General features: G+C 35.6%; 2 protein-coding genes across 2 annotated transcripts in view; one reads left to right on the forward strand and one right to left on the reverse strand.

Moving 5' to 3' along the window:
• Positions 1 to 398: 398 nt before the first annotated feature.
• Positions 399 to 16165, forward strand: part of LOC111416519 (laminin subunit gamma-1) — a 33079-nt gene continuing 17312 nt past the window's right edge. Inside the window, exons 1-3 of the mRNA XM_023048565.2 lie at positions 399 to 794; positions 10188 to 10449; positions 10774 to 11075. Coding sequence (XP_022904333.2) covers positions 663 to 794; positions 10188 to 10449; positions 10774 to 11075 — 696 coding nt within the window. The 5' untranslated portion in view covers positions 399 to 662. The remainder of the gene's footprint in view (positions 795 to 10187; positions 10450 to 10773; positions 11076 to 16165) is intronic.
• On the reverse strand, positions 12286 to 13101 carry LOC111416520 (dynein light chain Tctex-type-like). The gene has a single exon (XM_023048567.2). The coding sequence runs from the start codon at positions 12898 to 12900 to the stop codon at positions 12436 to 12438; it is 465 nt and encodes a 154-aa protein (XP_022904335.1). The 5' UTR covers positions 12901 to 13101; the 3' UTR covers positions 12286 to 12435.

Here is a 16165-nt window from a genome sequence, read left to right on the forward strand (position 1 = left end):
GGACCCGTATGTTTTCTAATACACCAAGGATACGAAGTATTCCTATGAGAAATTACTTAAAGTTTAAATAGGTAGACGAATTAAACGCGCTTAGTCACGGTTTTACTCACTATAATTATTAAAGAAGTAAGACAAGTGATTAAAGGATTATAAATGCTATCAATAAATTTCTATGTTTATTTTGAATTTTTTTAGCTTACTCAGCTTGAAACTACTTTTTAGCGACAAGTAGAAATTTTGATCCTAAAATGGAATAAGGTTCTTGAAACTTTCGCCGTCCATTGTAAATTCTTCACTCTTCTTCTCTTCCCGGGTCTTTCTTCGGCGGCCGGTTCGTTTCCGCGTGTACAGGTTCAATGGTTCAAGTGGCTTCCCCACTCGGAGTGTACACTCAAAACGGAACGACCAGATGAGATGCTCAGTTGGCCTCCTGTGCTTGGAGATTGCGGAACAAAAAGGCGGTGTCCCTCGCGTTCGACGACGATTCTCTCGCATTGAAGAGCGGGATGAATTGAAAAGAAAAGAAGGGCAAAGGACCAACTCCACTTAGTTTTTTTAAAGACCTATTAACCCGAATCGTGGTGGTGCTGTGTAAGTGGTGGATTTCGTTTCGAATTCGGTTAGTGAATCGGGATTGTGTTGATACGTGAAATTTAAAAGAAATGTTCCCGGGACTATTTGGCCTGTTGCTGGGTCTTGTCTCGACCGTTTTCGGACAGTTTGAAGAAGTCCATCAGACCCCTGCCATCGGCGCGGAAGGAACCAGATGCTACGACCATTACGGAAGAGCACAGGTAGAGATTTCCGAGAAAAATCAAACAAAATACATTTTTATGGTTTAATAGGATTTAAATCATTGCAATCACTTAACGAAATCTTTAGTATATTTTAAAGTTCAACAAGTATATTGATAACCATTATTTTCCATATTTTCTCATGTGACCAGGAAGAATGGGTGATTAGTACTAAAAAAAGACATAACTAGCACATAGAAATGTTACAATGAGTTCGTTATTTTGAATTCGTCACCATTCGTTTACTCTGGTGATTAGATACGTTGTCTATCTCGAAGTTATCATTGTCTCTTATGACCCTACAGTATCGTTATATGCATAGCTATATTACCAGAAGAAGTGTTATTAGAAAAAAAATATTTTTTGAATCTATTCATTATTTTTTAACTGTTATTACTCGTTTTAATTTTATTTCGATGTTTTCTTTATTGTTATTTGAATATTTGGGCATTGGTACATCATTCACGGATTTTATTGAAAGTTTTTTTTGGTCAGTTGAAAGTCAAAATGAAAACTCCCACTTTGACAGCAGCTCCACATAGTTATGAGTAATTGCCAAAGATGAATAGTTGGTTGGTTCATGTGTTAGGAAGTCCGAATAGGTCAATTTTTAAGGAATATTGTTGCATAAACATGTCCAAGATATTTCAAACATCAACGTTGTTAATTTAGATCCTCACTTTCCTGGATGAGGTGTAGATGGATCGTTTTGGTTTGTGTTGCTTAGGTTGGGTTTGGTTTCGGTGTGGAATTGATTAGCTTTATTTGAAGTTTTAAATCAGTGGGGTTCTGTTGGGCTTCTGACTGGCTTGAGTATGGGTGAGCTGGTCTTGACTTAGCTGGTTCGAATTGGGTGTACTTGTTTCTGTGTGAGAGTGTTATGTTGGATGGGGTTGCGGTTGGTTTTGTATTTGGACACAAAAATAAATATAGCTTACGAAAAAAATACAACAATGGATGGAATAAAAGAAACAATACCGACAGAAAGAAGATAATACAAGGATATACACTAGAGCCAATATTATCCGGTAACACAAAGTGGATTCAGGTAAGAGAGAGATGTTAATAAGACATCTAAACCTGCAAAAAGGTGTATGTGGGACAATGTGCATTTGGGGATGATGTAATGATGCTTGCAATGAGCGGGAACTAAATTACAATCTAACAGAATAAAACCATCCACTAAAGTAATACGACATGAACTTAAACATTGAACAGAAAAATCAATGAGGAAGTAGTCAAAGAAACAAAACTAAAAGTTTTCAAAACGATATTGAGACCTGCATTGGCTTTCGGATGTTCGACTTGGACGTTAACCAACATTGAGACAAGTACAGGGTGTCCAATTTTCGATGGGTTTGCAGGGTATCTCAGTTATTATGAAAGATAGAAAGTTGCGGTTTTCGCGAACCTGAGCTATTTTTTTGTGAAACTTACAATGCCGCAAACCAAATTTTCATAGACCTCTTCGTTTCTGATATACAGGGAGTATTGCAAAATTTACGATTTTCAGACACCCCCATATCTCGGCTATCCGGAAACTTAGTAAAAAAGTAAAAACGGGTTCTAATAGATTTTTTCGCGTAGAATCCAATGATGCACGTAGAATTTTTCTAGACATCACGGTTTTTGAGTTATAAATACAACTTAGGTTTTTTTAAATGGAACCTCCTATATTTTATTTTTTTATTGAACTAGAATTTTTTCAAGCTTTTCAATGATATATAAAACCACATTATTTTATAAGTAGGCTATGATAAATTAAGTGATCGCGTTGCTAGGATACCAGAATAAGCAAAGAATTTTGAAAATACTATAATATTAATTATTGACTTATTAAAAAAATGTATCTATTAAATTTTGTTTGCTAAAAACGAAAAATTACTAAAAACTAAACATTATGCAAATATGGCTTCGAGTTATAAGAATTGTTCAAAGTTGTTACCATTTTAATGCACACATTGTTCACAAAGTTTAGTAATGCGTTTAATTGCATTTAGAATAGTTATGGGATGTTGCTGTAAATGTGAAAAAGCATCAGTTACAGCAATTTTCAATTCCAATTTTGTTCGATTCTGGGTACTATATACCCGATTCTTGATATATCCCCATAAAAAGAAGTGCAAAATAGATAAATCAGGTGATCTTGCTGGCCATCGCGTTGGACCATGTGTGCCTATCCACCTACCAGGAAATTCTGCAGTTAGGTAGCGACTCACTAACTGCGCATTATGAGCGGGAGCTGCTGCTGAAAATAAATATTATTTAGCCTCTTGCAAGATGGCCAAATGGCGATTAGCGCAAAGGTTTCCTTCAAATATTTTGTAAACAATTCGTGGCCCAATAATAAAACATGCCACGCTAAAACCAAATCTTCCTTGACGCTCCCGCTCAATTACAATATGTTGGTTTTCTTGATGTCAATGCCTGTTATTATGACGATTATAGATTCCTGTGCTGGTAAAATATGCCTCATCAGAGCATATAATAGAGGAACTAAATTCAATATTATTTTGTGCATGGTTCAAATACCAGTTACAGAATTCCAAACGTCGTTCGGCATCTCCCGGGTGTAAGTGGAGAACTATTTGTTCTTTGTAGGGTTTATATTATTTATACTTTTTTAGAATCGCACAGGCTGTCGATTTTTTAATTCCAACTTGACATTCAATTTCCCTACATGATGTTTTAGGCGCGGCTTCCACACGTCCTAACACGGTAATTTCATTGTTATTCCGATTTTCTTTATTATATTTTTTTGGCCTGGGCATCAAAAAACTTCCATAATTGATCAAATTACGCTTTATTCGCAAAAAAATTTTTGAATTTGGTTGCGCTCTTTCTGGATATCTGAAGTGAAACAATCTGCTAATAAACTGTTATTGCTGATAAATGTTGCATTCTACCTATTTATGTATAATTCAGCAGCTTAATTAACATTTTTTTTTCATTTGCATGAATGTAACATGCTAGCATGTCATATTTTTCATAATTTTCATAGCGCTCCATTTCAAGAAAAAGTTAATTAAAGGTAATTAAGTAATACACGGCTTATTGTTAGCACAAAATTCAAAATTAAGTTTGACAGTAATTAACTATATTTACTTTGTTTATTCCGGTATCCTAGCAACGCGATCACTTAATAGACAACCTAAGCCTTGACGTAACAGAGATGGGCGGAGCTTATATCGACTCCAAACATTTTCATAGCTAAGTGTGTTGCTAACGGTAAATCACCATATGCAATTTTTCAATTAGTGTTAAAATAAAATAAACTAAGTGACTTTTTATGACATTTTTATTACGGTTTATCATTAGCAACTGTGGTTAGCAACGAAATTGTTTGGAGTCGATATAAGCTCCGCCCATCTCTGTGACGTCAGTCTATTTATCATTGCCTACTTATAAAATAATGTATTTTATTCAATTTCGAGGTTAATTATAGAGGTAAGTATAGAGTATTATATATCATTGAAAAGCTTGAAAAAAATCCAGATCAATAAAAAAATAAAATATAGGTGGCTCCATTTAAAAAAAACCTAAGTTGTGTTTATAATTCAAAAACCGTGATGACTAGAAAAATTCTACGTACACCATTGGATTCTACGTGAAAAAATCTATTAGAACCCGTTCTTACTTTTTTACTAAGTTTACGGATAGCCGAGATACGGGGGTGTCTGAAAATAGTAAAGTTTGAAATACTCCCTGTATATCAAAAACGAAGAGGTCTATGAAAATTTGGTTTGCGGCATTATAAGTTTCACAAAAAAGTAGCTCAGGTTCGCGAAAACCGCAACTTTCTATCTTTCATAATAACTGAGATATTCTGTAAACCCATCGAATTTTGGACACCCTGTACAATTCGGGCTACAGAGGTAAAGTACTTGAAGACAGTGAGATTAGCTTCATGGTGGGAACACGTTTAATGTTAATTAAAATTGTAATTTATATTTTCTATTTTTTAGATTTAATAATTTTTTTTCTACAAATCGGATAAAATTTGATTTTCTACTAAAAGGTACTATCGAGACTCAACCAGTTTCGATATGTACAACGTTAAAAGCACTAAAGTGAATATTTATGGACTTCTGGAGAAATTTATTTTTAGGTCGCACCAAAGCGGTTTATTTGGTCTGTAACGAAGAACCAATGAACTCGCGTACACACATACGTACAGAAATACGATCCGGCGTCTAGATATTCAACGCGGCCATCTTACAGTTGCGAAATGTAACTTGAAGTCAGCAGAAAAAAAAACACCGACAATTTTAAATTACTACATATACGCATTAAATAAAAGAAATCTAACCGATAAATAACATATTTATAAAAATGATAAAGAATAATTTTTTTAAAAATACAAAACCAACTTTACCATTCGCAGCCCGTTGTATAAATTCAAGATTTATGTCTACTCTAGTATAAACACCTATGATTCTCGAACATGATCCCAAACCCCAGGAAACAATTCCCACTTGAACACTATTTCCGTATATAACTGGACCCCCACTATCACCTTTACAAACGTTTCCCTGACCATCACTAGGAGTCGAACAAAACATCAAATCTTCGTTAAAAGCTCTTCCACCTCCGTTTCGATATAAAATTGATATACAACTTGACTGAGTCTGCACGTTACCTTCAGTACATTGTAAATTTTTATTTTTATTTATAATCCATTCAGAAATTTCTTTAGAATATTCATTAAGACCGTATCCTACTAATTGAACAACTTTATCGCCATTTAACATTTTACTAAACTCTTCGGTACCAACTAATCGAATAATCTGCGTTCTATTTGTAATCATAAAAGGATCCTTAAAATATATAACGCATACATCGTGCGATGGTCCCTTATACGAACTATACGATGGGTGCATACTATACGACGTACCAAATTGTCCTTGTTCTGCTTTTAAGTCCTTCATCCTCAAGCTGGTATAAGCCATTATTTTAGTCGCCGAATCACAACAATGCGCGGCTGTAAGCACTGCATGACCAGTTATAATCGACCCACCACATACGGAAACTGATCGGGGTGTCTTGAAAATTTCTAAGTATACATAATACGGGTAATCTTTCTCATCGCAAGTTTTCCCTTCTCTTATACGAAGTTGAGCACCGAACGAAACTACTTCTTTAATATATATAAAAGTAAATATATAATATATTATTTTCATAATAAACCATCTTTTCACTTAAATTTAAAGGAAGTGTTATTGACATATGACACAAAACATCTGTCGCTCTTTGTGTGTTGCAACAAAGAGGTAATTACGTAATTCATTCGGGAATATTTGACGGATTCTTTTCAATCAGTAATTTTATGATGATTAAGATGATGATGATGACAAGCATAAATTTATGAATAGTGGGTCAAAAGAAATTTTCGGGGATCTTTAAATGAACTTGCATCATTAAATTTAGTGAATACGCATTATAAATAAAAAAAATATCAACATAGATATATTCACAAATTTACGACGGTTGAAATAAGCAATCAATTATAAAGTTTAAGTCAACATTGTTCCGAGTCGCCAGCGAACTCGGCTTAATTAGTCACAAAATATCTAACTTTACATGATTAAGCTAGGACCGCTTGCGGCTGAGGCTTAGCCATTAAGATTAAATTAACTTGAAACTGGTCATAATATAGTCGCTCCTCGGCATTATCAAAAAAATTTTAGATCTTTTGACTAGTTATGCCGACACAGTGATTAAGACTATACTTAATTGAAACCGGTCCTTATGTTGTGGAACTTCGGTTAGTTGAAACATCTGCAACTTTGATAATAATGATAATAATAATGCAACACGTAATCCACACATTATTCCACCAATATATTAGTATTACATTAAATGCGATTTTTAATTTGCTTGCATATGACCCAAGTCACGATTTATCAATATATTTTTATCAAGGAGCTGCAACATCATAGTTTTGATAGCGATCAAATAAACATGCTGCTGTCGCCTGAGGAGTATCTTAAATCGGTACCTCCATACATTAGTAGATAGTTTTGAACAACGTTTGGCAATTTATTTGCAATATTCTAATGTCCACAGATGTCCTTTTCATGTTTCCACACAAATTGTCATTAATTCATAGTCGATGAATAATTGCTTCTATTTGGAAAAAGTCCCTACTCGAAGCTCACGTAGATGCTAAGACACCTTCAATTTTATAAAAGTCTTGACCAGGTTGACTTTGGCTTTATTGATGACACTAATTTGCATGTAAATAAAAATTTTATGCTTTAAAGAAAAAATCAGAGCTCTCAATTGCAAAGTGGAAAATGAGAAAAAAAGTTTCCTGTTCACTAATAACATTAAGCTAGACAGGGATGTTTTGTCAACCAGCAGGTGGTTGACATAAATAGAAAACGTCCGGATTTGATATCGACAGCGCAAATAATACAGTTTAGACGATTCACAACCTAATCATTAAAGCGAAGCAAGAAGCAAATATTAACCACATACAGAACAAACAACGTGCAATGTGGGAAATTATTCATGGCAACAATCCTTTAATTTATGACTGGTCTACCAACATGTTGACTGCCACAGAATTGAACACATATTTTGCCAATATGGCTGAAAATATCATCGCCACTGTTTCTAATCCTTCCGATGACCCTTTTTTTGTTCACATATTATGGTTATTTCTTTAGTCATGCCACCTGCGCCTTATTAGCTTGGGGTAATTCTACCCATACTGATCGAGTTTTTTGGAGCCCAGAGAAGATGCATCAGAGTGATGGCAAACTTGTGATTCCAGGATTGCTGTAGAGCTAAATTTGTTAAATTTCGAATGTTAGCAATTCCTTGCTTTTACATCTTCCACTGTCTTCTTTACATTAACAATAACATCACCCAATATAAAGCGGTTAGTTTTTGTTATAACTACACTGTTGGACATAATTCACGAGCACACCTTATATAATCTGAACGCGTGAAGATAAATCCGTGATATTTGCGGAGCACAAAGGTTTACTGTAGACGAGTTTATTCATCGAGTTTCGAGTTGTTCCGTCGCGGCATTGTTGACTGAGCCGCCCTTCCAAGTGGAACATTCCGTCGCTATGGAGACCGAAGTGGATGGAAAATACCGGTCGTTTTTAGTGTAGTGTGAGGAACCACATTGTGGCGATCGCGTTACTTAAGCGAGGAATGTTTGAGGGTATGCACATTGAGGGTGTATCGTTCTGTGAAATTGCGCGTCGTCTCGAGCGGTCGTTGTCGGCAGTGCAACGGGCATGGTGAGAATGGTCTGAGGTAGGACATAGGTACCTGCAGCCGCGGCCCCAGCACGCGAGGATCGCACTCTTGTGCTCAGCGCTTTAGCGTCGAGTGCATCCTCCTCAAGGCAACTTGGAGCTGTTTGGCCACCGGCAGGGGAAGGCGCACTCACTACGCGAACTGTATGGCGGCGTTTGGTAGATAGTGGACTGCGCGCGCGTCGTGCGATACAGCGGATTCCAGTAACACCCGAGCACCGTAGCATACGTCACGAGTGGGTCGACGCTAGGCATTAGTAGGTTGCCCAGTAGAGGGACAATTTGTTTTCCGACGAATCAAGATTCGAATTGAGCACCAGTAATGCGCGAATTTTAGTTCGTCGGAGACGTGGTGATCGTCTACTCGAGCAGTGCGTGCAAGAATGCCCCATCCACCGACAACCGAGCATTATGGTATGGGGTGCTATTACACATGGTGGACGTAGACGTCTGCTGCGTGTATAGCAGACCATGACGGGTCAACGACACGTAGATGAGGTGCTACGGTCCGTTGTGCTTCCCTACGTTCGGCGGTGCCCAGGTCTGCTATACATGCACGACAACGTTCGAACGCACATCGGGCGTATTGTACAGACCTTTGTGGAAAAGCACCGTATACGAATGCTTCCTAGGCCAGCTCGTTTTCCGGATCTGAATCCAATCGAACATGTTTCTGCTCGGAGACTTCTACGTTATCCGGCTTCCTCGGCTAACGTTGAGGAGCTATGGAGGCGAGTTGAAGTGGCATGGTTGGCCATCCCTCTTGCTACAATACAGCGACTTATAGACTCCATGCCACGTCGTGTAGCGATGGTACGCGAAGCTCACGGGGGACACTCTCGCTATTGATGTTTCTCTTCCCAGCAGAGTTGTGCCGCTCTCCTTGTGAGAGTAAGTTACACTACTTTAGTACCACTCATACTAAATTTTATTGCGCTAGACACCCGCGTTCAGATTATACAGGGTGTGCTCGTGAATTATTTCCAACAGTGTATAATACGAAGGCGGGCCCACAATTACCATTAAACTATTTTCGAACGACGAGGGCAAGGGACGGCATTAATAAGCTGGGCATAAAATTTTATAATGTCTTGCCAGATCGTGTCGTTGTGTTAGAGACGAATCTGTTTAAATGCAAAATTGGGAATTATTTGACAGAGAAAGTTTTCATATACATAATTATACATGTGTTTGACTTCCGAAAATCATGTAAATGATATTATCGTCAATAAAGTATTATTATTATTATTACAGTTTCACTTGGTCGGTAATTTGATCTTAAACTCCACCCGCAGAGTAATTTACTGATTAATAACGATGTTGTTATTTTCGGTGATGAAAGGAGTATACGTTTGTATATCTCGCTAGGATCACACTGTACATCTAAAATTCAATGTTTTTTATGTTGTGATTAATACGAATTGTTGGTCGTCGCAATTATCGAGCTTTGTAGGTTTTCCGCTTTGTACTTTATTCTTCATCATGAGTTTTATTCCATACATACATGAAAATCTAAAATATTCGAATCCCAATGTTTGATATTCTTCGTTCATGTGTTGTAAACTTGACGATCGAAATCACCACACATGTTTTAAAACTAGACTGTTTACTTCTATATTTAGAAATAAACGTATTTAATGATAGCCAATAAAAGCGCTTACTCAAACAAAGACCAAAATAGGCCAAAAAATTAACCGCGAAAATATTAAATGCTTTCAGTTCAGATATTTTGACATCATTTGGGTTGATGACCTTTCGCGACTACAACTTTATTTTTATCTCTGTAATCATACCGTAATTAATTCGTGATACCAACAAAAAATGTGTGTACTTAACCAAAATTTACTGAAAAGAAATTTATATCCACTAATTATAAGTAATTATTGGATTGGTTTTTAAGATAAAGTATTTTTCTTGTTGGTGGGCAAGTTAAGCGCCACGCGGTCTACCACTCATGGAGAACTCACACGGTGAGTTCACCGGACCGGCTTTCCGAAAGATCACATCTTGTAGCTAATTAACCTGAGCAAGTCCGTGGGCGAACGTATTTCCGAACCATTCATACACTTTCATTCATTCGTTCGAGTTTAACAACTGTTTCTTTTTTCTTCCGCAGAGGTGTATCCCGGAGTTCGAGAACGCGGCGTTCAACTTGCAAATAGAAGCGTCAAATACTTGTGGAGATAACGGACCAATCGAGTACTGTTTGCAAACGGGCACGCATTCCAGGAAGACCTGCGACGTGTGTTATCCGAACCAGCATGATTCCAGATTTCTCACCGATTCTCATACCACCGAAAATCAAACTTGGTGGCAATCGGAAACTATTCTTGAAGGAGTTCAATATCCAAATCAAGTTAATTTAACGTTACATCTTGGTGAGTAATTACAAAAAAAATCAAATAGTGTATGGTAGAGTGTAGTTTCTCAATACTTCTTCTTGTTGAACAATGATCATTACACAATGCCCCAGATCACGTGATACGACATCGAGACCACCCACGCAGAATGGAAACACGCAGCCTTTAAGTTAACTGTGATTTATGTCTTGTGACGAAATCGAATGCGGTATATTGTTCTTAAAACTGTTTGCAATAAGATGAATGTAGCTTTTATCGAGAATAATAGGGCTTAATAATAACAATGAATTACATTCAAATTTCAATTATACACCTTTTTGATACATTTATTTTAATTTGCAGGGAAAGCTTTTGATATTACATATGTTCGAGTATGGTTCTTTTCGCCTCGACCAGAAAGTTTTGCGATATATAAGAGGACAACAGAAGATGATCCTTGGATACCATATCAATTTTATAGTGGAACATGTCGAGATACTTATGGTTTACCCGAAAATTTAGGAATTGCCAGGGGTGAGGAGACCAGAGCTTTTTGTATTTCGGAATATTCCGATATTTCACCCTTACAAAATGGAAATGTTTTATTCGGCACGTTGGAAAAGAGACCCTCTGCTTACAATTTCGATACCAGCCCGGAATTGCAGGTAAATTACAGAACGATTATACAGATATCTTCTTTGCCGACCAAACTCATTTTAAATTAATCGGATAAAAGCAGATTCCTGTTCTTGAAATACAAAGTAAAGCTTTTAGCTTGTAGATGGCGGTGTGAGACAAAATCTTGATGATTTTTAATTTAAAGTGTAGTTTTGCAAAAAATCTATCTCAGCCGAATACCATAAATATCATAAAGATTTAACGTGGCATAAATAATTTTTTAATTTCAATAAACTGCGTTGTTATATGTTAAACTTCTTAAAAAAATCGTATCTCTAAGACTAGATGAGATATCATCATTTTAAAGCAAATTTACTAAGTATTTAATATTTTGAAGATGTTTTTTTCTAATCTTTAAACTTTTTTGGATTCAACCTTGCATAACCATAAAGATTGATGTTTTCTGCGCAACTGACCGGTCAAGATAAATTTGCCAAGCTCTACAAGATGAAATAAAAAAGTTTTGTTACAACTTTTGTTTAAATGTAAACAAAGTTTTGCAATTTCGTGACTTTTTATTACTGCAATTCAATCTAACCCTTCGTAGTAAAGGAACTCACGCGATTGAATATAACCGTCGGATTTTTGCGATAAAATTAGCAATTGGAACACGCACAACCACCAACGGGGTGAAACTACTAAATGAATCACACATATAAATTAAGTTAACAACAAAAATTTTTATTTTAATATTATTTATTTTCGTTAAAAATCACAATTGCATATAAATCAACTCATCATTTTAGTCACGTGATCACGTTAGAATCGCAAATATAAAACGGCAGGCTATGTTCACATTTCCAGGAATATCTGGAAGGATATATGACCAGATTATTTCTTATTTCAAGACAAATGTGTCCGCACGAAACGTTTTCTCTATCCACGAGGTGCAGCAAAGCAAAATCGCGACATTTCAAAGTAAAATTATCGTTCTTAGTCATGAGCTGAAGAGTTACATAACGTTATGTAATAAAATATCACATTACAGCCTTGATGAAAAGAAATCGAATTATAAAAAAAAGCAAAAAAGGTATATTCATGAAAAAAAAGGTATTACCTAATTAATTTTGTTCTTTATTATAAAATAAATGGAACTTTCTCACAATTGGACATTAAGTGATCCGTACCTGTCGGTACCTTAACCTTTTTTTCCCTTTTTGTGTGAGTAAAAATTTAGTAAAGGAAGAATAAAAAGGATTAACCCAATACCACTTTAATGCACAAAGATATTTATATACAATAATTTGAATAATTTATCTTGATATAATTAAAACGGTAAATACAACATCTCAATAACAAAAATTTCTAAATAATATCCCATAACAATAATAATTTCCAATTTTAAATTCAAATCGCTAAACCAAACACCGATACGATACAATACATCGTTTTGTTTTCCCAACGAACGGTGCACGTGCCATCGGTAGCGCTATCCCAGTAGCAAGAGGATGCGGTGTGCAATCCAGCGCCGGTTTTCTGCATGATGCTACAAGTTACCACATATTTGAAGGACTTCTTCAATTTACTCAAGGCGCTTAAACAATGTTCGGATACTTGAGCACTCCACTGATTCACTTTTTCCTGTTGATAAACGGTGCCGCCAATGGTGCCCTCGATGGTATCGTTGATGATCTTGCTCACGTCGTCTACGATGAATTGATTCTCTTCGTCATCCATTGCGGCGCCGGGACGTTGACAGGTCGCGTTCGATAACACTACATCTGACAGATAATTTTTGCTGTCGAACATAGTCACTTGATCATCAGACGATTCATTTTTCAATAAAGGATTTGGTCCAGAATTTGTCGTCATCGTCCTCCGGTGGTGTTCACGATATCGAAGCAATGAAACGTTTGATTCGGTTTTCTTGTCGACACACGAACGCGAGGTTTGGCGTCGCCTGCAGCACGCACGCTCAATTTACCCACTAGCAACTGGTTTTGTTGATGAAAGAAATACGCGGAGGGTTAATTGTTGTCGGGCGAGGTAAACAGAGGTGCACGAAAATGCTTGGCGCGATAACGTTTTATTTTGCATTAATGTTATCGTCACGCTTTAAAGGCTTAGTTCATTAATTGTAAACGGAGATAAGCGCGTTTTGCAGAGACCGCCACTACTTAGATAGCTGGCACGATTCCGCAACAATTTGTGCTGGAATTAATACTTTATGATTACGACGAAAAACTAACTGTAAATGTTAAATCTATTTTAAGATAAAGTTTGAATTTGTTTTGATTTATAAAATGTGGAAAAATTATGTTTAATCTTTTATCTACGACTGCTTGGATAAGTCATCATTACCGCACTCATTTGAGGTGATTTGAGTTACGTAATGAAGTTCATTACCGCACTGGTTTCATTACGTAACGCATTTTTAGCCTAATCAGAACAGACTTAATTTATTGAAACGAGCAACAATACAAAAGAAAATGTGCTATCTACTTAAAGAGAAACAATACTATTTATTATAAACTCGTGTGATTACACGACTCGGTCTACGACCTCGTCGTGCAATTCTTCACACTCGTACAGTAATTATGTTTCTAGCCCACTTGTAATATAAATAACTATTACTTAACCCAAAATAAAACAATTAAAATATAGATTATTATTTAAGTCGTTCGTTTCTTAACCGAAACAACTCTACAACTGTACTACTGATTCCAACATAATTCATAAAGATTGATAGCAGCGTAACGTTATTTAATATATTTAAAGCCTGGATGAATTCCACAGGAATGTAGATTGTTGACTTTCCTTCGTTACAACACGTACAAATGTCTGCAGTTCAATCCAATAGCGTAGTAACACAACTTTAGTGCTTTTACTGCTAAGGCTATTAAGGCTGGTGATTATTATTGCCTATTTAATATTCTACAGGGAAGTGTAGCAGTATATGAGGTATGAATGAGTAGTTTTGTGAGCATAGAGAAAATAGAGAGAGAGGAATATGTGAAGATTACTGCATTTAATATAGCCTTTTTATGGATATACAGCAGATACTCCCCATGTTCCACTCTTCGGGCATATCATCTGTAGTTCGCTTTAAATCGAGTTATTGTTTCTAAACTTTTGAAGGACTTCTTGTTTCTCCGCTAGGATTGATACTTCCTATCCACATTCTCGTTAAGCAGCTGATCAAAATACTGTGTCCATCTGCTTAGTATTAAATATTAAATCTTTATCCTTGCACAACATACTTATCGATGTAAACATTTTTCTTTATTCATGAGTCTTCCGGTTTCTTGGTTCTGTGAAATCGTTTCTTCTCCTTTCTCGCCTGTTTGTATTCTTCTGCGTTTCCTCTCGTTCTTCTATGGTATAATTACCGGGTCCTCCTCCGGTAAATTATTGTTACTCTGGAACATTGTGTTAAATTAGTGTTAAACCAGTAGCTTCTTTTCCGTTGTTTACGTGAGCTTATAACTTCTGAGTCAAATATTACATTTTTTCTATCACCGACAATGCACAAGATATTAATTTACTGAGCAGTCATAATAAAAAATGTATTACTACCTGAAGAGGCAGCAAAAGCGCGCAACAAGCATTTTAGGACATATCGCCAAGACTTTTCAAGGAAATTTTCTAGAGAGTCCTGTAATAGATATACAGGGTGTCTCACGTAACTGGTTCGTTAACACTTTTTTAAGTTCCAGTATTCGTACAGTTTTGAAATTTTGGTAGTATGGTTTGTTCAGTTGGAACTTTCCATCTAAAATATTTTCAAGATGGTTGCCACTTCCGGTCTACCGGAAGTAGACCATAACTTCGTTATTTTAAATGCAATGCTATAGTTTTTATTACACCATTTAATTGTACGTAAAAAAACATGTTGACTTTCATAAAAGTTATTGGTACCTAGCGTTTTTCGTTTTCGAGTTATTTTGATTTTAAGATTCTTTTTGGCAAATTACACCATGCTCTTTAAAATCCTATACCCCAGCCAACGTTCATTCAAAAAAGCTCTAAATTGGCACGACTACTCTTCAGATGCTCTCAAATAAATTGTCATATGTTGTATCTGAGTATCTTATACAGGATGGTCAAAAATTGAATTACCGTTTCTCCATATTCAATGGGGAGAAAGTCTAAAATTTTAAACGGAACGCCCCATATTTTATTAGCCTACACGAAAGGGAATTTAACTCTACAATTTATCTATAAACATTCCTATACCTATTTATTGTAGTTTCTCTCATATTCGTAAATTTATCGAAACATGCAGGAAATCGTTTATATTTTTATTAGAAGGCCATGACATTTTGATAGTTTTTTGTTTAATTTATTTCTATTGTTATTTGTACTATTAACTACGATTGATAATCTTTTAGTTTACTAGCTTTTACTTGCCAAAAATAACAAACAGAAGATCAAATAAATGAAACTATTAAAACAAAAAGTTAATGACAAAAATTCGATTTGAATAAAAATATAAATTTATGATATATGTAAATTTGTTATTAAATTGAATTTGAAATGTAATAAAATACGATAAAATATTTATTTCGTTGTCTTCATCACTGGTGACTGGAAATATGCGATTTCTTTTGGTGTCGATATATCCAGAACTAAGAAATTCTTTATCAATTTTTTGAAATTTTTCCTTGTGATGGGCGTTAGGTTTGTTAGGCATCTCTCATTAAGTGTTCGACACGTCCTGTCCAAAAGTTTATTACATTCGCCATCAATACAAAATAAATTTCAAATATCGGCGTTGGAATAATTTACCATGATGTTCAATGACTTACACCCGTCGTCAAATGTAACTAATGACAACAATAATACAAACATACAATAAAAAACCTGCATTACGTACATGTTTTAATAAATTTCGCAATATAAGGCACTCTACAATAAATAGGTATGGAAATGTTCATAGATAATTTGTAGAGAATTAAATTCTCTTTCTGATAGGCTAAAAAAATATGGGGCGTTCCATTTAAAATTTTCGACTTTCTCGCCATTGAATATGGAGAAACAGTAATTCAATTTTTGACCAGCCTGTATAAGATACTCCGATACAGCAAATGACAATTTATTTGTCAACATCTGAAGAGTAATCGTGCCAACGTAGATC

The sequence above is a fragment of the Onthophagus taurus genome, chromosome 1 (assembly GCF_036711975.1).
Source record: "Onthophagus taurus isolate NC chromosome 1, IU_Otau_3.0, whole genome shotgun sequence".
Classification (NCBI taxonomy): Eukaryota; Metazoa; Arthropoda; class Insecta; order Coleoptera; family Scarabaeidae; genus Onthophagus; species Onthophagus taurus.

Excerpts from the sequence above, each read along its gene's own strand:
- LOC111416520 (XM_023048567.2), bottom strand. The coding sequence starts at position 12,900 with ATGACGACAAATTCTGGACCAAATCCTTTATTGAAAAATGAATCGTCT.